Source organism: Cervus canadensis, chromosome 4 (assembly GCF_019320065.1).
Source record: "Cervus canadensis isolate Bull #8, Minnesota chromosome 4, ASM1932006v1, whole genome shotgun sequence".
Classification (NCBI taxonomy): domain Eukaryota; kingdom Metazoa; phylum Chordata; class Mammalia; order Artiodactyla; family Cervidae; genus Cervus; species Cervus canadensis.
Window position 1 is genome coordinate 94,349,362 of NC_057389.1, and position 25,256 is coordinate 94,374,617.

Below are 25,256 nucleotides of genomic sequence, written 5' to 3' on the forward strand. Positions count from 1 at the left end.
ATTTCCACCATCTAGCTCCTAAACATTTTCATCATACCAAAAGGAAACCTGTACCCATTAAGCAGTTTCTCTCCATCCCCTCCCTCCCCCACAGCCCCTGGCAACCCCTGATCTGCTTTCCAGATCTTTCTGTCTCTATGGATTTGCTGGGTCTGGATATTTCATATAAATGGAATTGTTCACTCTGTGGCCTTTGGTGCCTGGCATAATGTTTTCAAGGTTTATCCATGCTAGAGCATGAATCAGTGCTTCATTGCTTTTCGTGGCTGAATAATATATGCCATGTTTTGTTTATCCATTGTTCATTGATGGACCTTTAGGTTGTTCATTTCTTTTAGCTATTGTGTGAACAGTGCTGCTATGAATAGTGTACAAGTATTTGAACAACTGTCTCAGTTCTTTTAGGTATATACCTAGGAGTGGAATTTCTGGGTCACATGGTAACTCTATATTTAATTTCTTGAAGAAATCTGTATGGACTTTTGAATGGGTTGAGTGTCTCTCTGTGTTAACAACTCAGTGTAGTAAAAATTACTTAATTCCACCCACAGGCCAACCACACTTTGGTGGGTGTTCCACATGTCGGGGGGAGGTTACCCACCATAACGGCCATACCTGTGTTTTCTCTGAGCTGCCTAGTGTTTTCAAAAGTGTGAAACAAAATATAGAAATCAGAAGATTGAAGTTAAAATCTGGGTTTGTGCCCTTTTAAAAAGAATCAAAAGTTCTAACAACACTATGATGGAACCAGCTGACATTGAATGGGGGCTGGCCTATGATATGGGGTTACGTACGCCCCAGCCACCCATGACTCTCACCTGGCCTGCCTAGTTCCTGAAAGCATTTGGGTTTGTGTCCTTTACTTCAGATCATGTCTATGAATTCACATACATACACACACATCTGTCCTGTATTTTAAAAAATCTCATTATACCATTATATGCCATTTAATTTTTTGAATAGGTAATGGAATGACATCACTCAAAAGTCTAAAACTCTAAAAAGGTATTTATCTTTCATTGTTGTTTGTAGGATCCTTTGTAATTCCATTCACTCAAACTTGTTAATTGAGTGATTAAAATCTTCCATCTTCCTATTCATTTTTCTTTTAATGCCAGATTGATTTGATAGTTTCTGAGAGAGATGTGTTAAAGTTTGTTTTGAGTAATTTCTCTTTGCAGTTCTGCCAACATTTCTGTCAAACTTTTTTGGGCTACATTCTAAAGAACATAGAAGTTCAATATTTTTAAACCTCATAGATCTTTTTGTGAACTGTTAATGTAATAAATCTCTTATCCCTATGAAAAATAAAAATTATTTTCAAAAACGGTATACAGTGAAAAATCTTATATCCACTTTGGTCTCCCATACCCATGTTACCTCAAATATGATTATATTTTGCCCCTCTTTTTACATAAAATCATACAATACATATTGTTCCTTGTTTTTCCCTGCCATTTAATAAAATACTTTGTGGAACTTTCCGAATAAGTGTACAGAACTATTTTTCATTAAAAAAAAAAAAAACGGTGGTAAAAGACTTTCCTGGCAGTCCAGTGGTTAAGACTCTGTGCTTCCACTGCAGGGAACATGGGTTCAATCCTTGGTTCAGGAACTGAGATCCTGTGTGCCACACGTTATGGCCAAAAACAAACACCAACAAAATAGTAATACAATCAATATTCCTTTATATTATATCCCCTCATATTTTATTTAACCAGTTTCCTATGTATGGATTATTTCCAACCTTTCAATGAGTAAGAAAATATGTATCTGTCTTTTTTTTTTTACAAAAGTTTATTCTTAAATGTACAATAGGTTCCAAGACAACACTTCATTGTAGCTATCGGTGGCAATAGATATCATGGCAGGGAATCCAGGTGTTTAAACAGGAATGGAACTAAGGGTCATCGTTGCCTCAGGCACAGGGAACAGCTTACTTTTTGCTAGATTTCTTAGTTCCAGCGGTGGCCAGGGGGCCTTTCCTCGAGGCCTTTGCTTTTAGCTCCTCAAGTTTCTTCTGCTCCTCCTTCTGCTTCTGCCCGAATGCCTTATCTTCCTCAGCCGTCTCCTTGGCTTGCTTATTGGGCTGCTTTAGGGGCTGCTTCTTGACGCTTTTGCGGCCTGACATGGCACCTGCCGCCCGTTCCCCAGACCCTGCCACCGGAAGCGGAGATCCCCGTTCCATCCCCTGCGCCTCTGTGCGTCATTTCTAACATGTGAAAGCATATCTATAGCATTAATTCAAAAGTGTAAAAATACTTTTTTAAAGTGAAAATTGCTGGATTAAAGGAAGCATGCATTTGTAATTCTGATATACACCAAGTACCTTTAATTGAGACTGTACCAATGTATACTCCCAATAGCAAGGTATAGAAGAATCTGTTTCTGCACAGCTTTGCCCACAGAATATGCTAGGCTTTTGGATTTTTTTTTCTGCCAATCTACTATGTGAAAAATGGTATCTTGGAGTAGTTTTAGCTTGCCTATCTGTCATTATTTGTGATGTTCAACATTTTTTTCACATGGTTAACAGCTCTAAGTCGAGTTTACATGTGTATTTTTTCTCTTCAGTTGTTAATGTTATTGTTGATTTCTGGGAACTCTTTATATATTAGGAGGATTAGCCATTTTGTAGGTTTCTTTCTTAATGAAGAGAAGTTTGTTAGATGACTTCACTGTCAGTCAGTCTTGGGTTTAAGTTCTGACTTTGTTAACTCCCTCACTGTGGCACTTGGATGAAGGGCTCATTCACTGACTTTGTGCCTCAGTTTCCCCATGTGTTAAGTGGAATACCGAGAGTCTCAGTCTCATGATGATTATGATGATGATGATGCCGTCGTCTCCATCTTTCCTCTGCAGGGCCGCAGCACCAAGGCCAAGAAACCACCTGGAGAGAATGACTTTGAGACCATAAAGCTCATAAGCAATGGTGCCTACGGGTGAGCCACCCGGGGCTCTGGCGGGGGGAGGGTGGCGGAGGCCGGGTGTCTCGGAGGTGACGGCCGGTCCTCGCTCTCTCCCCCTGCAGCGCCGTCTACCTGGTGCGGCACCGGGAAACCAGGCAGCGCTTCGCGATGAAGAAGATCAACAAGCAGAACCTGATCCTGCGCAACCAAATCCAGCAGGCCTTCGTGGAGCGCGACATCCTCACCTTTGCCGAGAACCCCTTTGTGGTCGGGATGTTCTGCTCGTTCGAGACCCGGCGCCACCTCTGCATGGTCATGGAATATGTGGAAGGTGTGGGTGCCTGCAGGGTTGTGGGGGAAGATGAGGGGATGGCCGCTAGGGGTGGCCTGCCGGAACCCCAGTCACCGTGTTGACTATCCACCTGTGTGTTTAGTTTATCCACCCATTTATTCATCCAGTTATTGTTCAAACATTCCATCTGTTTATTTCTACCCAATCATCTATTGATTTATCTGTTTTCTTTTTCAAAAGTTTATCATCTGTGGCTGGGCTGTTTCTTCATTGCTGAGTGTGGGCTTTCTCTAGTTGCAGCAAGCAGGGACTACGCTCTAGTTGCAGTGCATGGGCTTCTTATTGGGGTGGCTTCTCTTGTTGCGGGGTACAGACTCTAGAGCGCTTAGGCTCAGTAGTTATGGCACACCAGCTTAGTTGCTCTGCGGCATGTGGGATCTTCCCTGACCAGGGATCAAACCTGCATCCCCTACATTGGCAGGCAAATTTTTAACCACTGGACCACTAGGGAAGCCCAATTTATCTGTTTTAATTTCTCTCAGTATGGGTACATCCATTCCATTATCCATCCATCTATCCATCTTCCTTTCATCTGTTCATTTGCTAATCCTTCCATTTTTCTATCCATATATCTACATGCCATCTCTCCATCTATCCATCTGATTACCCATCTATTTGTCCATCCATGTATCTGTTTATCCATTACATCTTTATTTATTTTATTCAAGCATAGTTGATTTACAATATTATATTACATTTATTTTTAAAGATTTATCAATTTTTTTACTGTGCTGGGTCTTCGTTGCTGTGGGCTTTCTCTGGTTGGGGCAAGTGGGGACTACTCTTCATTGCAATGCTTTGGCGCCTCATTGCAGTGCCTCTTCTCTGGAACATGGGCTGTAGGCACTAGGGTTTCAGTAGTGGCATTTGGGCTTCAGTAGTTTCAGCTTGAGGTCTCTAGAGTGCTGACTCAGTAGTTATGGAACACCAGCTTAGTTGCCCCATGGCATGTGGGATTTTCCAAGACCAGGGATTGAACCCGTGTCCCCTGCATTGGCAGGCAGACTTCTAACCACTGGACCACCAGGGAAGCCCCCACATCTATTAAAAAAAGTAATAGACTTCATTTTTTAGAGCAGTTTTGGGTTTATAGGAAAACTGACTGGAAAGTTCAGAGAGTCCCCAGGTATTCACTCCCCTCCTGCTGTTTTCTCTGTTACTTATATCTTGTATTAGTGTGATACATTGGTCACAACTGACAAACAGATACTGTATATTATTATTAACTACATTATATTAGAATTCACTGTGTTGTACATCTGTTTTCCATCCATCCATCTTTTTCTATATCTAGGCATTCATTCATCCCTCTGTTTATTCACCTACCTACTTAACATCCATCTATCAACCAATTTCTATTTACCTATTTATTAATCTGTCATCCATCCGTCCCTCTTTCCATCCATTTACTACTCTTATTTGTATTCATTCATCCAAACCTCCACTCTAGCAGCTATCTCATTTTATCTAGTTAGCAGTCTAACTCCATCTACTTATTCACAATTAATCCATCAGTTCATCCATCCCTTTACCATCCATCCAATCATCCAATCACCAATATATATGTTTTTCATCTGTTTATCTAACCATCCCAAATATTAATCCATCCATCTTCCAAACACAGAAGTACTAGGTTATACACATGATCTCACAAGGCTACAGCTGTGCCACCTCCAAGTCTTAACTGACCATTAAGTCACTCAACAGATATCCCGTCATCATCTCCTTCATGTCACATGCTTTGCTGGTGATACAGTGGAGACCTAGACGGACATACCTTTCCCTCATGGAGGGAATAGACATACAATAAAACATACAATAAAACTGTATAGACATGCAATAAACAAGAAAAATAAGCTAAAAGAGAAAAGGTTGTTTCATATAGTGAGGATGGCAATGAGGGACATAGAGCTCAATGAGGCCATGGACACTCTGTTTTCTGCATAACGTGTGTAGGGATTATCTGGGGTTATGGCCAGATTCAGATTTCTGGGCCCACTCTCAGAAAGTCTGATTAATCAGTTTCTGACACTGAGATAAATCTAGCTTCAGGGAAAATTAGGAAAGAGAGAAATTTATCAACTTGTGGTTAAAAAAAAAAAATGTCAACTTTAGGAATGGCTTTATCTAGGTGCTCAAATTATGTCATTAGTAATCTCTCCATCTCTTGGATCTATTCTCCCATGTGTGGACTTCCCACTAAACAGGGCTTGATAGGGAATTCCCTGGTCATCCATGGTTAGGACTCCATACTTCTACTGCAAGCGGCATGGGCTCTGTCCCTGCTGGGGGAACTAAGATCTCACAAGCCACATGGCATGGCCAAAAATCAATAAAATGAAACAGGCTTTGATATAGTGAGGTTACCATCCAACAGATCCCAGTTTACATCCTATGAGCTTAGCAATCTTTGTGAAAAAAGAGGGAAAAGTCATTGACGGAACTTGGGTTACATGCTGACCCAGCAGCTAAGCCTGGAAGGAAATCTGACCCATGTGAGAAAAAGGAGAAATGGAAGCTGAGGGAGACTAAAATATGAATGCTGCTTACAGTAAATCTGGTGGGGGAAAGTAGTTTATATTTTAAAACTTCAGACCCTCAAGGTTCAGACTCCAAACCAGAGTCCATTCTTCCAGACTCAGTTCATAAGCAAGCAGCCTCAGTCCCAACCAAACTTTACCTCCACCATCAACTCCCTGCCTGACCCAACCTCTCTCTAGGGTTGGGTGTAAATCAATCCCTTCCTGTGTAAAATCAACTGATTATGCTGACTTTGGAGGATGGCTAAGAGGACAAGAGAAGCCTGGCAGAGGGCACTCCCAGCATAAGCTGGGGAGAGGGAGGCCCCTCTCTGGGCCTCAGTTTTCCTTAGCTGTAAAATGGGGGCCATGTGAGATGAGAACTTGGTGCTATGCTGCCTGCTGAGTGCTCACCTCTGGGCCAGGGTTGCCTCCCTCTTCACATGCATCTATTCCTTCACCCCCAGGGGGTGACTGTGCCACCCTGCTGAAGAACATTGGGGCACTGCCTGTGGAAATGGCCCGCATGTACTTTGCTGAGACAGTGCTGGCGCTGGAGTACTTGCATAACTACGGCATCGTGCACCGCGACCTCAAGCCTGACAAGTGAGCCTTGACCTTCGCCATCACTCCTTCCCTGTCCCTCGGGGGTCGGGGGAGCCCTGGCACAGAAGGGCCAGGAGTGAGGAGGACGGTCCTCACCTCTAAGACCCCAGTTTGCTTCTGCAGCCTCCTTATCACCTCCATGGGGCACATCAAACTCACGGATTTTGGCCTCTCCAAGATGGGGCTCATGAGCCTCACCACCAACCTCTATGAAGGCCACATCGAGAAGGATGCCCGGGAGTTCCTGGACAAACAGGTGTGTGTGCGGGAGTGGGGGTCTCCACGGGTGGAGTGACCTGGCAGGACTGTGTGGGCCCCAGGCCTGGCATGGGGGGGCGCTGCTCCCCCAGGAGGCCCCTCCTGTGGCCAGGGCATGGGCTGACCACCTGCCCCCAGGTGTGTGGGACCCCAGAGTACATCGCACCCGAGGTCATCCTGCGTCAGGGATACGGCAAGCCGGTGGACTGGTGGGCCATGGGCATCATTCTCTACGAGTTCCTGGTGGGCTGTGTGCCCTTCTTTGGAGACACTCCCGAAGAGCTCTTTGGACAGGTCATCAGTGGTGCGTGCCTCCGCGGTGGGCAGGCAGGGGGCACGGAAATGAGGGAGGGCCCAAGGCCTCATGGACCTAAAAGCGAACCCCACCCCACACCTTGCTCTGCAGATGACATCCTGTGGCCTGAAGGGGAGGAGGCCCTACCCACGGATGCGCAGCACCTGATATCTAGCCTCCTGCAGACTAATCCCTTGATCCGTCTAGGTGCAGGTAGGGGGTCTGCTGTGCAGAGCATATGAGTTGAGGCAGGCGTGGGTGGGTAGTGGTGTCTGTTGTCCGGAGCAGGGCTTCCAGCTCTGTGTCCCTGGGCGGGAAAATGGGTAAGCTGGGCTGCTGGGTTACTGGGCTAGCCGTAAGTGTTAGCTGTGCAGTCGTGTCTGACTCTTTGCGACCCCATGGACTGTAGCCCATCAGGCACTTCTGTTCATGGAATTCTCCAGGCAAGAATACTGGAGTGGGCAGCCATGCCCTTCTGCAGGAGCTCTTCCTGATTCAGGGATTGAACCTGGGTCTCCTGCATTGCAGGCAGATTCTTTACAGTCTGAGTCGCCAGTGAAGCCTGGCCTAGCCATAGCTGTCGCTTAAATTCCTTCCCTGATCGAGCCCACTCCTTCCTCCCCAGGCGGTGCCTTTGAGGTGAAGCAGCACAGTTTCTTTCGAGACCTGGATTGGACAGGATTGCTGAGGCAGAAGGCCGAGTTCATCCCTCATCTGGAGTCCGAAGATGACACCAGCTACTTCGACAGTGAGCGGGGACAGCGGGTGGAATCCTTTGAGGGGGCCCTTGGGTATGGCCTGGGCTGGAACCCAGTTGGGTAGGAGACTAGCCGGCTAGAACAGAGGAGAGGGCTGAGGTCGTCCCGGGGGCGTGGCTTGACAGAGGGGCGGGGCTCAGAGAAGAAAAGAGTTTGGGGTAGGGGTGGAGCTGGACCAGAGTAAATTCTAAAATTGGGAGTGAGCCTGGATTACAAGGCGGGGCTAGGACCCAGAACTAGGCTGGCGCTGGGCTGGCGGAGGCGGAGCCAGGGTGGAGAGCACCTTAGGTGGAGTCTGGGGGTGTGGCTTTATGGAGGCGGGGCTACATGTAGCCTTGGAGAAAGTGGGACTGGACTCAGCCTGGGGGCGGGGTCTGAATCAGTTACTAGTAAGGAGAAGGGGCGTGCGTGGCCAGGCTGGTAGGACATAGACCTGACTTTCGCGGGGGTGTGATTTGAGGAGTGGACGTGCCCGCGGTCACTGTCCACACCTCCACCCCAGCCCGCTCAGACAGGTATCACCACGTGAACTCCTACGACGAGGACGACACCACGGAGGAAGAGCCTGTGGAGATCCGCCAGTTCTCCTCCTGCTCCCCGCGCTTCAGCAAGGTGGGCCAGATTGGGGGGTAGCGGTGGGGCGAGTCTGGGGGAGGGGGGCAGGTGTTGAGGTAGGGAATGGAGGTGGGCTTGAAGCGGGCAGGGGCTCAGGAGGCCGTGGGGAGCAGGCACACAGAACTAAGGTCTCAGACTAGAGAATTTACTGAGGGAGTGAGATCAGAGTGACTAGGCTAGTGGCAGAGGGGGTGGGGTGGGGGGAAGCAGCATAGTCTTGGAAGTGGCCTTTGGCGTTGAAGTGAGTCAAGGTGCTCAGTCGTGTCCGACTCTTTGCGACCCCATGGACTGTAGCCTTCCAGGTTCCTCCGCCCATGGGATTTTCCAGGCAAGAGTACTGAAGTGGGTTCCTTCTCCAGGAGATCTTCCCGATCTCCTGGTCTCCCGCATTATAGGCAGACGCTTTACCGTCTGAGCTACCAGGGAAGATGCCTTCGGCATTGAGTGGAATCTAATGGGAACCTAACAGTATGGAAATGACCGACAGGAGGAGCGGCTAATCTGGGCCGGCTGGGGTCAGGACCTGGGAATGGAGAGATTGAGCAGTGAGGGCGGAGCTAGGCCGTGGCGAGGCTGGGCACTATTTCATTTTGAGGGACAGCATGTAGCGGGGGTCACAAAGAGTCGGACTGAGCACACATACAATGTAGGGGGAGCACGACCTAGCTTGGGAGAGGGTACGCATAACTGGATGAGACTTGGAGAGGTGAGATTCTTTACGGCTTGGGCAGGGCAGGATCTAGAATATGTCAGCGCCTCATTTCGTGGGGTGGGGCCAGAACTGAAGAATTGTGGGTGGTCGGGCTCAGTCCAGGAATGGGCAGGACCCAGCTTTACTAGGATGGAGCTTAGTTTGGTAGGCTCCAGTAGCGAGGTAGAGAATGAGATGGTTGGTTGGCATCATCGACTCAATGAACATGAGTCTGAGCAAACTCAGGAGACAGTGAAGGACAGGGAAGCCTAGCGTGCTGCAGTCCATGGGGTCGCAAATACTTGGACACGGCTGAGCGACTGAACAACCGTAGTGGGAAGTTCACTGGTTCAGGAGGGAAGGCAGAACCTGGCGGCTGGACTTGCCTCCACTGCCACTTGCAGGTGTATAGCAGTATGGAGCAGCTGTCGCAGCACGAGCCCAAGACCCCCGTGGCGGCAGCGGGGACCAGCAAGAGGGAGCCGAGCGCCAAGGGCCCAGAGGAGAAGGTGACCAGCAAGCGGGAGGGCCTGGGTGGCCTGACCCTGCGCGAGAAGACCTGGAGAGGGGGCTCCCCGGAGATGTGAGCAAGGACAGAGCTGGGTTTGGGGGCGGGGCCCGAAGGGGAGTAACTCCTCTGACAACGCCCTCTTTGCGCAGCAAGCGCTTCTCGGCATCTGAGGCCACCTTCTTGGAGGGGGAGGCCAGTCCCCCGTTGGGCGCCCGCCGCCGTTTCTCGGCGCTGCTGGAGCCTAGCCGCTTCAGCAGCCCCCAAGAGGAAGAGGATGAGGCTCGGCTGCGCAGGCCTCCCCGGCCCAGCTCCGACCCCCCAGGCTCGCTGGATGCGCGGGCCGCCAAAGAGACACCTCCAGGAGATGGCACCCCCAGCGCCGGGGACTCGGAGGCTAGTAAGTGCCCCCTCATGTCGCCTTCCCCAATTCCCCAGGGGCCATATATGAGCGTTCAATGAGCCTGGTTACTGCTTATGCAAGTTCTCCTGTACTCTTCACACTCCAACCTGGGGTTCTCATCAACACGAGAAAGACCCCTATTCCATGCTCAGTCAGTCAACAAATGTGTTTAAGCACTCCTCTGTGTCAGGAGCTCTTCCAGATGTATAGGGTACCTGCTGTTATGAAATTCACAATCCAGCGAGGGAGAGAGGTGGGAAGAGCATTGCATGCAGAGGGAACACCATTTAAGAGGGCTATGCCCTTGGGCTGATTCCCTAACCCACCTGCTCTGTTGCAGCTGACCGCCCAGGCGACCTCTGCCCACCCTCTAAGGATGGGGACCCATCAGGCCCCAGAGCTACCAATGACTTGGTTCTACGCCGCGCGCGGCACCAACAGCTATCAGGAGATCCCGCGGTAGAGAAGCGGCCTTCTCGAACCGGGGGCAAAGTCATCAAGTCAGCCTCGGCCACTGCCTTGTCTGTCATGATCCCTGCAGGTGACGCTGGGTCCAACCTGGCAGGGGATGGGCTGCCCCCATTGGTGCGTTTTCCCGGTCCACGGTGATTTGCTCTGGGATGGGCCAATGAGAGCCCCGGGACTTTCACTTGGGAGGAGGGAGGAGCAGACACAGGGAGGGCCGAGTCTGTCCGCCCTGACCTCTGACCATGGGTCTGTGTCTGCAGTGGACCCCCATGGGAGCTCACCTTTGGCTAGCCCCATGTCCCCGCGATCTCTCTCCTCCAACCCATCCTCACGGGACTCCTCACCCAGCCGGGACTACTCCCCGGCTGTCAGTGGGCTTCGCTCCCCCATCACCATCCAACGCTCGGGCAAGAAGTATGGCTTCACACTGCGTGCCATCCGCGTCTACATGGGTGATTCAGATGTCTACAGTGTACACCACATTGTCTGGGTGAGCAGTCATGGATGAGCCTGTATTCTACGGTGGGGGTGGGGAGAGAGAATTCCACCCCGCCCCCCGCCAGCACCCCCCACCCACCCCACCCACCCCCGCTCCAAGGGATGAGGGACAGCTCAAACTCTGGAACTAGGCAGCCTGAATGAGACTCCTCCGTGACACCCCTGCACCCCGTCACTTTCCTCTCTGACTCTCAGTTTCTTCATTTGTAAACTGGCGAGAAAGATTGCTATTTCGCTTGGTGTTATGATTACTGTGCCTACAGAGTTAGGTGTCTGGAACAGAAGCTTAGGGAGGCTTCCTTGTTACCAATCCTATTAATCCTGCCCCTATGGGGTGCCCTGTCCCCAGCACGTAGAGGAGGGGGGCCCAGCCCAGGAGGCAGGGCTCTGTGCCGGGGACCTCATCACCCACGTGAACGGGGAGCCGGTGCATGGCATGGTACATCCTGAGGTCGTTGAGCTGATCCTTAAGGTGAGTCTATGGCGGGGAAAGCGAACTGTCGGGGGAGTGGAAGGGAGTGAAGGGTGAGGGGGGTCCCGGAGAGCTGGAGTTGCCAGAACAGCCTCCAGCAGAGAACTTTCCCCCTTTCTAACCCCAGAGTGGCAATAAAGTGGCCGTTACCACAACGCCCTTCGAAAATACCTCCATCCGTATCGGCCCCGCACGGCGCAGCAGCTACAAGGCCAAAATGGCTCGGAGGAACAAGCGGCCCTCTGCCAAGGAGGGTCAGGAGAGGTGGGTGGGGCCAAGTGCAGTGGGCGGGGCTATAAACAGCAGGCCCTCTGGAGCATTCCAGTTTTTGAGCAATGGCCAGGGCTTATGTGGGATAGGTATAGGACAGGACAGGAGAAGGCATATTCACAGGAATGGAAGTTGTGCACAGGAAAGGTGGCCGGGGCCACTATGCGTGTGTGCTAAGTCGCTTCAGTCGTGTCTGACTCTTTGGAACCCTATGGACTGTAGCCCGCCAGGCTCCTCTGTCCATGGGATTCTCCAGGCAAGAATACTGGAGTTGGTTGCCATGCCCTTCTCCAGGGGATCTTCCCGACCCAGGGATAGGGAAGACAAACGAGAACTCCAGTCTCTTAAGTCTCCTGCATTGGCAGGCGGGTTCTTTACCACTCGCGCCACCTGGGGGCCACCGAGTGAAGAGCAATAATGGGAGGACGGAGGAGGGGCTGAGAAAGTGGGAGGAGTTGGGAAAGGAAGACGTGCCAAGCTCCAAAACTCTGGGAGTAGAGCAGAGCCAGCGGATATGGACCAAGAGGGCACCGTCGAGATGACCCTGCTTTGCTGGATGCATTTAAGAGACTGGGAGGGGCCAGGAGAAGAGATTTCTACCTGGGAGGAGCATACCAGGCCAGTAGAAATAATTTCTTCCCTTACAAATAATACAGAGTTAGGAGATGTGGGTGGAGCCAGGAGAGTTTTCTGTTTTGATCAGCGGGTTTGACCTGGACAAAGAGTGAGTGGGGACTGGAGAGAGATGCGTCAGGCTGAGGCCAGTGCTATTCTTCCTGCCCTGATAGGTGGGTTTAGCTGGAGAGGGAGGGGCTAGAAAGGTGGACGGGGCCAGAATAGGTTGGTTCTGTTTGGAAGGATGTTTCTAGCTTGGACTGTGAGTGGTCAAAAAGCAATGGGTAGGCCAGGTGGGAGGAGCCAAGTGGGACAGGGCGGGTGGTTCCAGGAGGTGCCTTGAGGCCCTGAAGTGGGAAGAGCCGGGAGCTCTAGAGTCTGGTCCAGGGAAGCTGGTTCCCTCCTTGTCCTCTAGCAAGAAGCGCAGCTCCCTCTTCCGCAAGATCACGAAGCAGTCGAACCTGCTGCACACTAGCCGCTCGCTGTCGTCGTTGAACCGCTCGCTGTCGTCCAGCGACAGCCTGCCCGGCTCGCCCACGCACGGCCTGCCGGCGCGCTCGCCCACCCACAGCTACCGCTCCACGCCCGACTCCGCCTACCTAGGTAGACCCTGCGCCTGCGCGGGGCGGGCGGCTTGTGCGGGCGGGGCAGTGCCTGGCGGCGCCCACCCAGTTCTTTGCCCTCTCTCGCCCGCCCGCAGGCGCCTCGTCCCAGAGTAGCTCGCCCGCCTCGAGCACGCCAAACTCGCCGGCGTCGTCAGCGTCGCACCACATCCGGCCCAGCACGCTGCACGGCCTGTCGCCGAAGCTGCATCGCCAGTACCGCTCTGCGCGCTGCAAGTCGGCAGGCAACATTCCGCTGTCGCCGCTGGCGCACACACCGTCCCCGACACAGGCGTCACCGCCGCCGCTGCCAGGCCACACGGTGGGCAGCTCGCACACCACGCAGAGCTTCCCGGCCAAGCTGCACTCGTCGCCGCCGGTGGTGCGCCCGCGCCCGAAGAGTGCCGAGCCCCCGCGCTCGCCGCTCCTCAAACGGGTGCAGTCGGCGGAGAAGCTGGGAGCCTCGCTGGGCGCCGACAAGAAGGGCGCGCTACGCAAACACAGCCTCGAGGTGGGCCACCCGGATTTCCGCAAGGACTTCCACGGCGAGCTAGCGCTGCATAGCCTCGCAGAGTCGGACGGCGAGACGCCCCCTATCGAGGGTCCCGGCGCGCCCCGGCAGGTCGCCGTCCGCCGCCTGGGCCGCCAGGAGTCGCCCCTGAGCCTGGGTGCGGATCCGCTGCTGCCCGAGGGCGCCCCCAGGCCGCTGGCATCAAGTAAGGAGAAAGAGTCCCCGGGTGGCGCCGAGGCCTGCACCCCGCCCCGCGCGACGACCCCTGGGGGTCGGACCCTGGAGCGGGACGCCAGCGGCGCGCGACACCAGAGCGTGCAGACCGAGGACGGTACAGGCGGGACGGCCAGGGCCGTGGCCAAATCCGCGCTGAGCCCGGTGCAGGAACACGAGACCGGCCGGCGCAGCAGCTCCGGCGAAGCAGGCACGCCCCCGGTGCCCATTGTCGTAGAGCCCGTACGGCCTGGGGTGAAAGCTGAGGTGTCTCAGCCCCCGAGTGTGCATACCCCGAGTGCGGACTCCAAGGCATTGCCCGAATCTGCACCCCTGGCGCCTCCCCCATCTGAGGCCCTCCGGGGCCGGGAGCGCTGGGTGCTGGAGGTGGTGGAGGAGCGGACCACGCTGAGCGGGCCTCGTTCCAAACCTGCCTCTCCCAAGCTCTCCCCAGACCCCCAGACCCCCTCCCAAGCCCCAACAAAAAATGTGCCCAGCAGTGCCGGACCCGCAGCCCCACCTGCTTCCCTGACGGGCCCGACCACCAGGCCTGAGGTGGGGCCGACCTTTTGGTGCCCTGCTGAAGTTGTGCCCTCAGCAGGCCCGACCAAAAAAGGGGCGCCCTGCCCCATGCCCCCAGGCCCATAGCAGTGGGAGCCGCTGGCCTGTACAGCCGCCTGTATACATATGTACACATATAAATAAAGCGCGCCCCTGCTGTGTGAGCTTTCTGGAGCTCCCCTCCTCCCCTAGCAAGGCAGGACATCCTGTTTCCACCCCGTTGCCTGTGTGCTTGTTAAGGGGTGAAACTTCCTCCAGTCCTAGTTACCATAAAGAGGGGAGTTAGGTCTTGGGTGGACCCTTACTTGGGGTCCTACTCTGTGTCTCACCTATGTGCCAGCTGCCCCAGACCCTGAGCAAGCTGCAATGCTGTTGAGAGTCCCATTGCCCAGCTGAAGAAAGATGAACAGTCTCATTTACCAATTTCTCAACAATTGCTCAGCAATTCTGAGTAAGGTGTTATGATTTCCATTGTACAGATGAGTAGACTGAGTCACAGATTAAGGCACATGATTAAGGCCAAACAAATAGGAAGGGACAAAATAGATTCAAACTCAAGTCCACATTGGCCCCTGAACCTTAGCTCTTATATGTCCTGCTGGGCTTCCTAGAGAGAAGACCCTGCTCTTCTTTTTACAGGGCTCCCAGGCTTTCACCAGAGGCTTGAAGGCCTTCCAGAGCATCTGGGCACACAGAGTGCCCCCACCCCGGTGCTCCTCTCTTTGGTTCCGATTCATGTCACCCACACAGGCCCAGGGCCCTTTTGGGGTTACACACCACTTGGAGTGGTCTTCTGTGGCATTGAAGGCTGGCCCAGCTGGCCCAGGGAAGGCTGTCTGAGTCACATCAAATACATACTGGGCCCCAGAGCAGTTGGAGGGCAGGATACCGGAAGATCTTTGCCAGAATTGGACCTGCAGGGTATTGCCAAGGGCTTCCGCCAGCCAGCCAGAGTACAGGTCTGCAGAAGATGGAAAGAGGGCATGGACAGGGTCAGGATCAATGCTAGGGATTCCCTAGGCCACTTCCCCTCTCTGAGCTGTTTCCTCAGTTGTCAATTCCTGGCGATCTGGAGGATTATAACATTAAGAGTAATAGCCCTTATGAAATGCTTTATATGTATCACTTTGCACACAGCAGCCCTTTCAAGTAGATACCATTACTATTCCCATTTTTCAGACAGGTAAGTTGAGACCCTGATTAAATCATGTATCACACAGCCAGAAACCAATACTTGAACACAGGTATGTTGGTTGTTTACCTCGCATGTGATTATGACTCAGATGTGTCCCAATCCCTACCCATGACCTGCCCATAGCCATGGACACACCAGACAGTCCCTCCGCAGAGAAAGAGTTCTCCAAACATCAACCTCAGGCCTCACCGTCTCCAAAGTTTCCAAATTTGGCAAAGCTCTGGAATGTGGCTCCTTTCTTTGATGTGAGTGTTACACTGCTGTTCCACGGTCCCTGGCGAACGTGATGGCCCTTGACTACCTCCTCCAGGTAGGGGAATTTCTGGGCGAAGTCCCCTTCCAGCCTGTGGTCATATACCAGCGGGTAGGTATAGGTCAGCTGTTTGCCTGGAGGTCATGGAGAGAAGAAAATGAGGAATGTTCTAAGATTCTGATCTGGGAATCAGGGACTCACCCTGCCTCCCTGTCTTCACTCACTGATATCCAGGAACTGGGTGAGTGGAAAAGATACACAGATCAGGGTCTGCCCATATCTTTGGGCACCAGAAGGCCAGCTGTAAGCAGCAGAGGAGGCAGGTGGAGGGAAGTTCGGAACACTGTGGATCAACCAGAAGCCCCCTTCTTGGTCCAGGAGCAGCACACCTGAACCAGAAATTGGAGTTGATGGGGGGAGGAGACTGCTTGAGACATCGAAACAAGTACATGTGCAACCAGCAACACTCTCAGTCTGTAGGGGGCCTGGACTGCAGGACCAGCGGGCAGTGGGCAATGAATGTCAGGACCACTGCCCGGCTCAGTTTCCACAGCCATCAGTCCTTTTAGTTCAGAGGAAGGACCACGTTGATTTAAGACAGGGAAACAGATATCCAGGGCCTGGCAGAGCAGCTCACCCTCAGCCCCAGGCAGGTCAGGAATGAGCTGAAGAAGACGCATAGGGAAACCAGAACCCTCCCCCAGCCCCCAATGTGGCCTCACCCTTCGTGTGCCCACGACTGGAAGAGTCCTTAGACTCGTTGGATTTAGGCGGTTGGTCATTGTAGAGCACAAAAGCGAGCTGGGGAAGATGGACAGGGGCAACGTGAAGGTTCCCTCAGGTCAAGCCCACCCTAGAGTCCCACCCCAGGTTCGACCGGAGGCGTCATCACCTGGCTGTTGTTTCGGTACAGCGGCAGCAGGCTGCGGCCCACGGCCCCGGTGGTGCTGTTGATGAACCCCACGCCGTCGCGCCAGTCCTCTGAGTCTTCGTCAAAGTACCTGTACCGTAGGCCGTTCTGCGTCGCATCTCCCGACCCTGTGTGGGCCGGCAGCTTGTAAACGACGAACCTACAGGTTGGGGCATGGACAGAGTGGAGGAAGAAGGGAAGGAACCTGTTTTCTCCTAGGAGTGCAGCAAGCCCCAGTGCGGCTCTGGGGAATAGCGGCCGCCCGCGCACTCACCAGTCCACAGGCTGCCCCGAGTCCCCATAGCAGGTCAGGGTTCCTGCAGGGACCCAGAGCAGCGCGGTCAATAGCAGCGAGCTCAGCATGGCCATAGAGCTGGGGTCTAGAAATCTGTGTCAAGAGGGCGAGGCGCGGGGTCACGAGCTGGGACAGGCCCGCCCCTCGTGACTTTCACTTCCCCAAATCTGCCTGGGAACCCAACCCCAGACATCAAGAGGATGGAGACCCCGCCCGCGAGGTGAGAAGCGGAGATTTTAAAAGGCGGTCAAGGATCCTCCCAGGGGCTGGACTTTCTTTCCGGCCGTCTCATCCATCTAAGTCCGCCCCCGATCCGGCTAGCCTAGGCCCTCCTCCTGCTTCCGGCCGACTAGTCCCTGATAGGCTCCACCCTCTGGGCCGGCTCAGACACGCCCTCTCCAGCGTGTTTCCAGCGTCCGCCTCCGACTCTGCTCCTGGCCAACCACCGCTCACGTCCTTCTGCTAGGCCCTGCCTCCGTCTCTTTCAATTCAGGCTGTGTGTGTGCTTGCTTAGTCGCTTAGTCGTGTCCGATTCTTTGAGACCCGGTGGACTGTAGTCTGCCAGGCTCCTCCGTCCATGGGGATTCTCCAGGCAAGAATACTGGAGTGGGTTGCCATGTCCTGCTCCAGGGATCGAACCGAAGGATTGAACCCAGGTTTCCCGCATTGCAGGCGAATTCTTTACCCTCTGAGCGACCAGGGAAGCCCCATTACCGGCTAATCCCAATGAACACTCTTACTTAACTGGGCTCCTTCCCCGGTTTATCGGTCAGAGGCAATTTTGGACTTTATCCTTTCCTGCCTTACAGCCTGAGGTCCACTTCGTGTGACTTTTGCTCCTTTAAAGAGAGCTTGTGCTGTTGGTCTTCCCCATTTTCATTCTGCATGTCCCCCCACCCCCACTCCGCCACCGGACACGAGCTAGCCAAGGGGTCACTTTGGATCATGGTAAGGTGAAGGATGCTGGGGCTCTGGGACCGAGCTGAAGATTCCTTTTTAAAAAAATTATTTATTTTGGCCACTCCACAGGGCATATGGGATCTTAGTTCCCCAGAGATCGAATCCGTGCCCCCTGCAGTGGAAGCACAGAGTCCTAACCACTGGACCACCAGGGAGTTCCCTTAGGATTCTTAGTGGAGGAAGAAGATTCTTAAATAGAAAAGAAGGTCCCTGTGAATGTCCCTGGGCTTCAAGGCAGGAAGCAAGGACAATGTAGCCTGACCTTGGGGTGGGGGAAGGCAGGGCTGCAAGGCAGTCAGTGCCGGAGGAAGGTTGCCTGGTTTTAGGAGATAAGTGTGTAGATGTGTGTTGTTCAATCGCTAAGTCGTGTGTATGGCCCCCCAATATCAGCTCTGGGGTTACGGCTTCTTCCCAACTACCACAGCCAAAATCCACAAATTCAGGCCAACATAAGTTTTATCTGGGAGGGGCATTTTTACAGGACCCATAACCATTCACAGCAATGCCAGCCTCTATGTGGAGTTTCAGGTGTCACAGTGTGAAGCGTTCTTCTAGAATCAGGGTCTCTGGGATGCCTCACCCGCTCACTGTCTAGGGTCACCGGTGAGCTGGTTTGATGGTCCAGCTCTCTGAGAGTCTGTCTCTTTGTCAGAAGTATCTGAGTATCCATTTGAGTCCGTTTATTTGGAGGTGTGTCTTGCTGGGTCTACATGATCGTGGCTGTCTGTGGCCGAGGACCTGTGGGAACTTATGTTGGAGGCTCTCCCGGGTGCGTCTATGGGCCAGTCCTTGATCTTTTGCTACATCTGTGGGGCCTAGAGTCCAGATGAGGATTCATCCGAGGGAAAACCACCCTGCGTGGATCCACTCTTGTTCCAACCCCAGTTCCCAGGAAGGTCCAAGTGCCAGAGGCGGGGCTCAAAGATGACGCTTCATGTGCAAGGCCAGATGATCGGAGCGCGAAAATGCACGTGAACAGAGCTGGCAGCGGAAGGGGCGCTGTCCTGTGTGTTTTCGGTAGTGACGGGTCAGCTCGTCGGAGCGCGCGAACCGCCAGCCACAGCCGTCCCACGTGCAGGCGTATGGCTTCTCCCCTGTGGAGATGAGGAAGCCTTGAACGCCAGTGTCCACCACACTTGGTCCCAGGGTCTTCCCTCCTAGCCTAGACCGGGACTGCGTGCATGCTAAGTCACTTCAGTTGTGTCGGACTCTTTGAGACCCCATGGACTGTAGCCCGCCAGGTTCCTCTGTCCATGGGATACGCCAGGCAAGAATACTGGAGTGGGTTGCCATGACCTCCTCCAGGGGATCTTCCTCATCCAGGGATTGAACCCGAGTCTCTTATGTCTCCTGCATTGGCAGGCGGGTTCTTTACCGCTAGCGCCTAGGGTGAGGCTGGTGAGGCGCCAAGATGGTGAAATTTAAGGAGGCTTTCACTCTCGGGGACGGCCTGAATCTACACCCAGAACCGACATCTGCGACCTTCTGTGCCTCTTCTGTACCTGCTGGCGCCAGGCGCCTTTTCATTTCCGGGGCACAAGTCGCGCTGTCTATGCGGCTGGCCCTGCTTCCTGTGTCCTCACGTCCTGCCTCTGCGTACTAATGCCCTCCCAGGTTTTGTCCTTTGGCACTGCTCCCTGTGTTCCAGGCTCTTTACTGTACCAGGGGACCCTCCAGCTGCTGTTCAATCCTGTTGTTGGCCTTGATCCTTGAGCCCCGAAATCCATTTGGTGTCCCATGCCCTGTCCTGGGCGATTACTTTTTCCCTCTGCTAGACTTGGCCCCTCCTGCCTACCGTCCTGGACAGGTCTGTACACGTGGCCCCATCCCCTTGGGCACAGGCCTCCTTCCTCCTCCTCCTGGCCCTCTGTTCCATGTCCCCGCCCTTCTTTGGCTCCTTGGGTCCCCGGCTTTTCCTCCTGTGCCCACCCTCCTCTGTTTCCAGCTATTTATCTTCAAACTCCAGGAACTGCCTCTGCATCTGGGCCCCTCAAACAAACCCTGAGCTCCAGCACGCCCCCTACAGTCTGGCTAAGCCACTACCTCTTTATATTCCTGGCTATGGCCCCTGAATGGCTCCCCAGGTGAAAAGTGAGTTAGTCGCACACTTTTTGTCTTTGCCGTCCCCTGGACTGTAGCTTGCCCAGCTCCTCTGTCCATGGAATTCTCCAGGCAGGAGTATTGGAGTGGGTTGCCATTTCCTTCTCCAGGGAATCTTCCCGAGCCAGGGATCCAACTCGGGTCTCCTGCATTGCAGGCAGATTCTTTACCAACCGAACCCCAGGTGGCGCAGTGGTAAAGAATCCGCCTGCCGATGCAGGAGACGCAGGAAAGGCTAGTTAGATCCCTGGATCCGGGAGACCCCCCCACCCCCAGAGTACAGTCCATGGGGTGGCAATGAGTCGGACACATCTGAGCACGGCGGCCCCTGAACCCCTTACTCCCACTTGCCCCAAACCCGAACCCTACGTTTTTGGCCCCGCCCTTGGTATTCCGGCTTTCTCTCCCGCGGTCCCTCCTCTAGCCCCGCCCCTACACAGCTTGCCGGGTTCTCTGCTTTTCAGCACTTCCTTGGTCCAGGTCTTAGCTGTTGGTTCCCTGAAATGTTTTCCGGATTCTCTCTCTGTCCCCACCCGCATTCCCCTCTGCTCTTCGGCCGGCTCCAGATGTTCCAAGCACCCCAGCTCCCTCGGCGTAGCCCTTTGCTCCGAGACTTTGCTTTAGCCCCTCCCCTTGCTCCAGTTTCCAGCTCCTCGACAGCTCCCAGCTCCCAAGGCCCCGCCCAGCCCCGCCCCTGCGCCGGGGCCCGCCCCCTCACCTGTGTGCGTGCGTAGGTGCGCCTTCAGGTGCGAGCTCTTGGTGTAGCTCTTGCCGCACCCCGGGTGCGTGCACGTGTGCGCAGCCTGCCTCTTGCGTGCCCACGATCGCCGGCTGCGCTTGGATGGCGCGGCCTCCGCGGTCCCTCCTGGGTCTCCTGTAGTCCCCCCGAGTCCTGCACCCGTCGTCCCGGGCCCTAGACAACTCAGGAAGGAGTGGGGCGAGGCGGGACCGGGTGCCGGCGCCTGGAGCCCGCGGAAGAGCTGGAAATGCCCTTGGTACTGCGGCATCGGGTACAGCGCGGGGTACCCGGACAGCAGCCCGTAGGGGGCGCCCGGCGCTGCAGGCACTGGAAGACCCGTCCTCGGGAAGTAGCTGCCGGAGGAACCCGCGCCCGGTCCCGGGTACAACGGCTGCAACGGCAGCGCTTTGGGCTCGGGGGTCGGGATCAGGGATGGGCCCACGAAGGTATCGGGAGCCGGGGTTCGTGGGGCCGGGCGCGCCCAGCCCAGGTGCTCCTCAGGGCCCAAGAGCCCAGCCACCAGCCCCGGGCCGCCCGCATACGCGCCCAGAGTCTCGGGCGGCGGTGGGAATTGCGCTCCGGAGCCCTCGCTGGGCGCCAGAGCGCAAGCCTGAGGCGCGCAGGTCTGGGGCGCCCCGCCGGGCTCTGGGCACGGGAAGTTGGTGAGGAGTAGATCCAGGTCCCAGGGGGTAGCTGCGTCCCTGTCATCATCTTCGTCCTCCCCAGGCGCGTCCTCCAGCTCAGGCCTCACGTGGAGGGGTGGCCCAGTATGGTCGGGGGGACCCGGGCCCAAGTCCTGCACGTCTTCAGAGCGCCACCACTGGGGGAAGGAGCCAGTAACATGGAGCTTTAGTGGACACCAAGGTATCCTGCCCATAGACAGTGGGGGCCGGATGCCCTGATGGGGGCAGGCTGGCCAGAGGCTTAGTAAAGGGGTCTTGTTTGCTTGTCTGTCATGTCAGTCTGTCCCACTCCCTCACACTTGTCCGTCTCCCCCCTCAGCCCCCCCAGCTCCAGAGACCGTCTATCGGGTCAGGCTGGAGACAGGAGATAAGGCTTATATTATCTAGAGTCTCCTGCCACGCTCAGGCATGGGGGAAGGGTTGGCAGAACCAAGAATGGAAGGCTGGGGGAGGCTCAGCCTTGCCTCAGTTTCCCCTAAGAATCTTCCTCCCTTTCCAGGTCCCCTAACAAGATTAGTTCCTGGGTGTCCCCTAGCCACAGCTGTCATTTCCCTCTTATATCTGGGGGTGTCTCACTGAGCCTAGATCCCTGTGTTGTTCTGTTTCCAGCCTCAGTCTTCCAGGACAGAAATAAGTAAGACCTTAGACCAAGTTCAGACCCCTGGCCTGCACTGAGGACTCCCGGTCCTGAGCAGGGCAAGATGTGAATTCCAGGGCAAGATGCAGACCCGGTCCCCCAATTCTGTGGCCAGGGCCCAGAAGCCCTGCCGGCCCACCTAGACCCCCACCTGACCCCACCTTGAGGATGTCTTCTTGTGTGTCCGAGAAGGGGCCCAGGGTGGTCAGCGTGCTGATGGAGGGCAAGGCGGTCTCCGCTGCAGCCATGGCTGGCTGGTGCCCACCCTGGGGCTCAGGCCTCCTCTCCCTTGGCGGCCTCGTGGGCTCTGAGGCTCTGATGGCCCCTTGGAGGGCTCCTCTCTGCTCTCAGCTGATTGGCTGCGGCCCTTGATAAGGGACAGGCGAAGGCGGGGGTCACCGTTTCTGGGGAACAGACTTCACCCAGGCCTGTTCGGGGCTGAGTCCTGAAGCCTGAGCCTGTATGCGAAGCCAATCAGATGTTCAGGGTCTAAGGGTTCAGGGGATGGGGGTTCAGGAGATGGGGGTTCCGGGGTTGGGCAGAGTGAGGCACTGTGTTCCCAAAGAAGGAGAAACTTGGAGGCCTGTTCTCAGCTATCTTCCTGGAGAAGAGGTGACCGGCACAATGGGGATTCTGGGAAGGAGCTTCAAGACCCCCTTGCCCCTGACCGGGGCCTTGCAGCTCTCCCCTTCCCCATAAACAGCCGCCACCATGCTGATGGCGGGACTTGGCATGAACTCCCTGCCAAGCCAAGCATTATCAGACTCCCCAGACGTTGGAGGCTGCTATCAGGTGGGGGCCCAGAACAGCCAAGGCTCTGTCCCCGGTGAGTGGGAGGGCCGGGGGCTGGGGATTAACTTGGTTTTCAGTTTCCTGGGTTATGAGCTCCCCAGGTCTGAGCCCAGTGGCAGGAGAGGCCCCTGCCAATCAGTGGTCACTGTCTACCATGGACAGCCCCATCCCCTACCCCAGGCGACATGCAGGGGGTGTGGGGAGGCTGAGGCTGGTGCAACTACAACTCTAGATGGGGCCTTGGGACGAGGAGGCCACCTACTCTCCTGGGTGGGATAGGACTGTTGAATCAGGCCATAGGAAGTACTTGATCGGGAGGTGACCCGATTGCTGCTTCCCTTGTGGCTCAGCTGGTGAAAAATCTGCCTGCAGTGCGGGAGACCTGGGTTTGATCCCTGGGTTGGGAAGATCCCCTGGAGAAGGGAAAGGCTACCCACTCCAGTATTCTGGCCTGGAGAATTCCATGGACTATATAGTCCATGGGGTTGCAAAGAGTTGGACATGACTAAGCAACTTTCACTTTCTACCCCACAGTGGGGAGAGATCTAGGTTCTGTACCAGAGACCTCCACCATGGTGCCCAGGGATTCCAGGTGATGACACAGACATATAGTTCATAGTCGCACATACACATTATGCAATTGTATAATGACACAAATTCCTGGCCCCTAAGTCACACACCCCATATAAGTCCCTGCTCTGATAATTGTATGTCTGTGCATCACAGAGACCATGAACAAACATACAATTCCCAGGTGCAAAAACAACCATCTACTACATCATTACACAACGTTATAGTCATACACTGCCTCAGACATAGAATTCATGATCAGGTGCTGACAATGACACACAGTTACTCAAATCACACACAATCACGCACTCAGTTTTGCCACAACCAAACAGATCCGTGGAGATCCCCGGATATACTGTCACAGAACCAGAGAAGATGCTGCCACACAACCCCATCAAACACAGATGAAGCCTCAGACGCAAAAGTGTAAAACACATCTACAAGGGTTTCCCTGGTGGCTCAGTGGTAAAGAACCCACCTGCCAAAGCAGGAGACACAGGTGAGATCCCACATGCTGTGGAGCAACTAATGTGCGCTGCAACTATTCAACTTGTGCTCTAGAGCCCAAGAGCCACAACTGCTGAAGCCCAAGCATCCTAGAGCCCGTGCTCCACAACAGAAGATGCTACCGCAACGAGAAGCCCACGCTCTGCAACTAGAGAGTAGCCCCTGCTCCCTGCATCTAGAGAAAAGCTGGCACAGTAACAAAGACACAGTACAGACTAAATAAATAAAAGTATTAAAAAACACATCCACGCAACCTTTCATAAACACATCTGATACAGTCAGGCACACTGTTATACATCAGGTGCAGACAATCACCCACAACAATCTTAAGTAGTCACAGTCACCTGTCTCTGATACAGTATATGATTATTTAGTCACACAATTACATAATTACTAATGCCCAATGCAGGGGGCACACCAAACAAAGACAACCACACTAACATGGAATCAAACACCCTGATGGTAAAAAGGTGTACAACCTCACCCAGACATAGACACATCACACCCACAGACACACAACCAGAGTTTGTGCACCACAAATGCATCACAAAAAAGGCAAAAAAAATTATCATGTACAACAAGGTGGTTCAGTAGTTTAGAAGCTGCCTTGCAATGCAGGGTACATGGGTTTGATCCCTGGTTGGGGAACTAGGATCTCACATGCTTTGGGGCAACTAAGGCTTGTTTCACAACTGCTGAGCCTGTGTGTGACAGCTAGAGAGTCCATGCACTGCAACAAAAAATCCCACATGATGCAATGAAGATTCTGTGTGTAGCAACTAAGATGGAACCAGCCAAATAAATAAATAAAAAGACTTTCAAATCCCAAGAGTGGTGGGCGGACAAAAAAAATAATGTAAAAGCCAGCTGGACAAACCCACTAGGATGGTTATTTAATATTTATTTGTATTTCTTTATTTATTTGGCTACCCCAGGTCTTCAGATGCAGCATGTGGGATCTTTAGTTATGGCATGTGGGATCTAGTTCCCTGACCAGATATCTGACTCCAGCCCTCTGCCTTGGGAGTGCAGAGTCTTAGTCACAGGAGAAGTAGGGAAGTCCCTGTGGCTATTTTTTTTAAAAAGAAAAATAAGTATTGGTGGGGATGCAGGAAAACTGGAACCATTGTACACTGCTGGTGGAAATGCAAAATGATGAAGCTACTGTAGAAAACAGTTTCATGAGTCTTGAAAAAGTTCAACAGGTTACCATGCTGCTGCTCACTCACTCAGTTGTGTCCGACTCTGTGTGACCCCAATGGACTGCAGCGCGCCAGGCTCCTCTGTTTGTGGGATTCTCCAGGCAAGAATATTTGAGTGGGTTGCCATGCCCTCCTCCAGGACAGTTACCATATGAGGCAGAAATTTAACTCCAAGGTACATACCTAAAAGAATTGAGAACAGGTACTGGAACAAGTGGGCTTCCCAGGTGGTGCTACTGGCAAAGAACTCACCTGCCAATGTAGGAGACATAAGAGATGTAGGTTCGAT

General features: G+C 53.8%; 4 protein-coding genes across 5 annotated transcripts in view; 1 reads left to right on the forward strand and 3 right to left on the reverse strand.

Moving 5' to 3' along the window:
* The window catches only part of MAST1 (microtubule associated serine/threonine kinase 1), a 28,787-nt gene extending 14,494 nt beyond the window's left edge, over positions 1–14,293 (forward strand). For both annotated transcript variants that reach the window (XM_043466822.1, XM_043466821.1), the window contains 16 exons: positions 2,863–2,942; positions 3,032–3,240; positions 6,248–6,386; positions 6,510–6,642; positions 6,783–6,948; positions 7,051–7,152; positions 7,565–7,687; positions 8,200–8,309; positions 9,408–9,586; positions 9,664–9,911; positions 10,255–10,455; positions 10,643–10,872; positions 11,230–11,352; positions 11,480–11,616; positions 12,653–12,840; positions 12,938–14,293. In XM_043466822.1, the coding sequence (XP_043322757.1) occupies positions 2,863–2,942; positions 3,032–3,240; positions 6,248–6,386; positions 6,510–6,642; positions 6,783–6,948; positions 7,051–7,152; positions 7,565–7,687; positions 8,200–8,309; positions 9,408–9,586; positions 9,664–9,911; positions 10,255–10,455; positions 10,643–10,872; positions 11,230–11,352; positions 11,480–11,616; positions 12,653–12,840; positions 12,938–14,211 (3,642 nt within the window). In that variant the 3' untranslated portion in view covers positions 14,212–14,293. The remainder of the gene's footprint in view (positions 1–2,862; positions 2,943–3,031; positions 3,241–6,247; positions 6,387–6,509; positions 6,643–6,782; positions 6,949–7,050; positions 7,153–7,564; positions 7,688–8,199; positions 8,310–9,407; positions 9,587–9,663; positions 9,912–10,254; positions 10,456–10,642; positions 10,873–11,229; positions 11,353–11,479; positions 11,617–12,652; positions 12,841–12,937) is intronic.
* Positions 1,913–2,172, reverse strand: LOC122440509 (translation machinery-associated protein 7-like). Its single transcript, XM_043466830.1, has one exon. It carries the CDS (start codon positions 2,129–2,131, stop codon positions 1,937–1,939), a length of 195 nt encoding a protein of 64 aa, XP_043322765.1. The 5' UTR covers positions 2,132–2,172; the 3' UTR covers positions 1,913–1,936.
* A 243-nt stretch (positions 14,294–14,536) lies between the features above and the next one.
* DNASE2 (deoxyribonuclease 2, lysosomal) lies at positions 14,537–17,119 on the reverse strand. The gene is made up of 6 exons (XM_043466823.1): positions 16,757–17,119; positions 16,465–16,642; positions 16,295–16,373; positions 15,797–15,961; positions 15,509–15,706; positions 14,537–15,085 (listed from the first exon to the last, which is right to left on the reverse strand). Exons 1-6 carry the CDS (start codon positions 16,849–16,851, stop codon positions 14,679–14,681), a joined length of 1,122 nt encoding a protein of 373 aa, XP_043322758.1. The 5' UTR covers positions 16,852–17,119; the 3' UTR covers positions 14,537–14,678.
* A 1,056-nt stretch (positions 17,120–18,175) lies between these two features.
* On the reverse strand, positions 18,176–22,259 carry KLF1 (Kruppel like factor 1). The gene is made up of 3 exons (XM_043464402.1): positions 22,058–22,259; positions 20,556–21,396; positions 18,176–18,831 (listed from the first exon to the last, which is right to left on the reverse strand). Exons 1-3 carry the CDS (start codon positions 22,142–22,144, stop codon positions 18,656–18,658), a joined length of 1,104 nt encoding a protein of 367 aa, XP_043320337.1. The 5' UTR covers positions 22,145–22,259; the 3' UTR covers positions 18,176–18,655.
* Between the last annotated feature and the right edge of the window lie 2,997 nt (positions 22,260–25,256).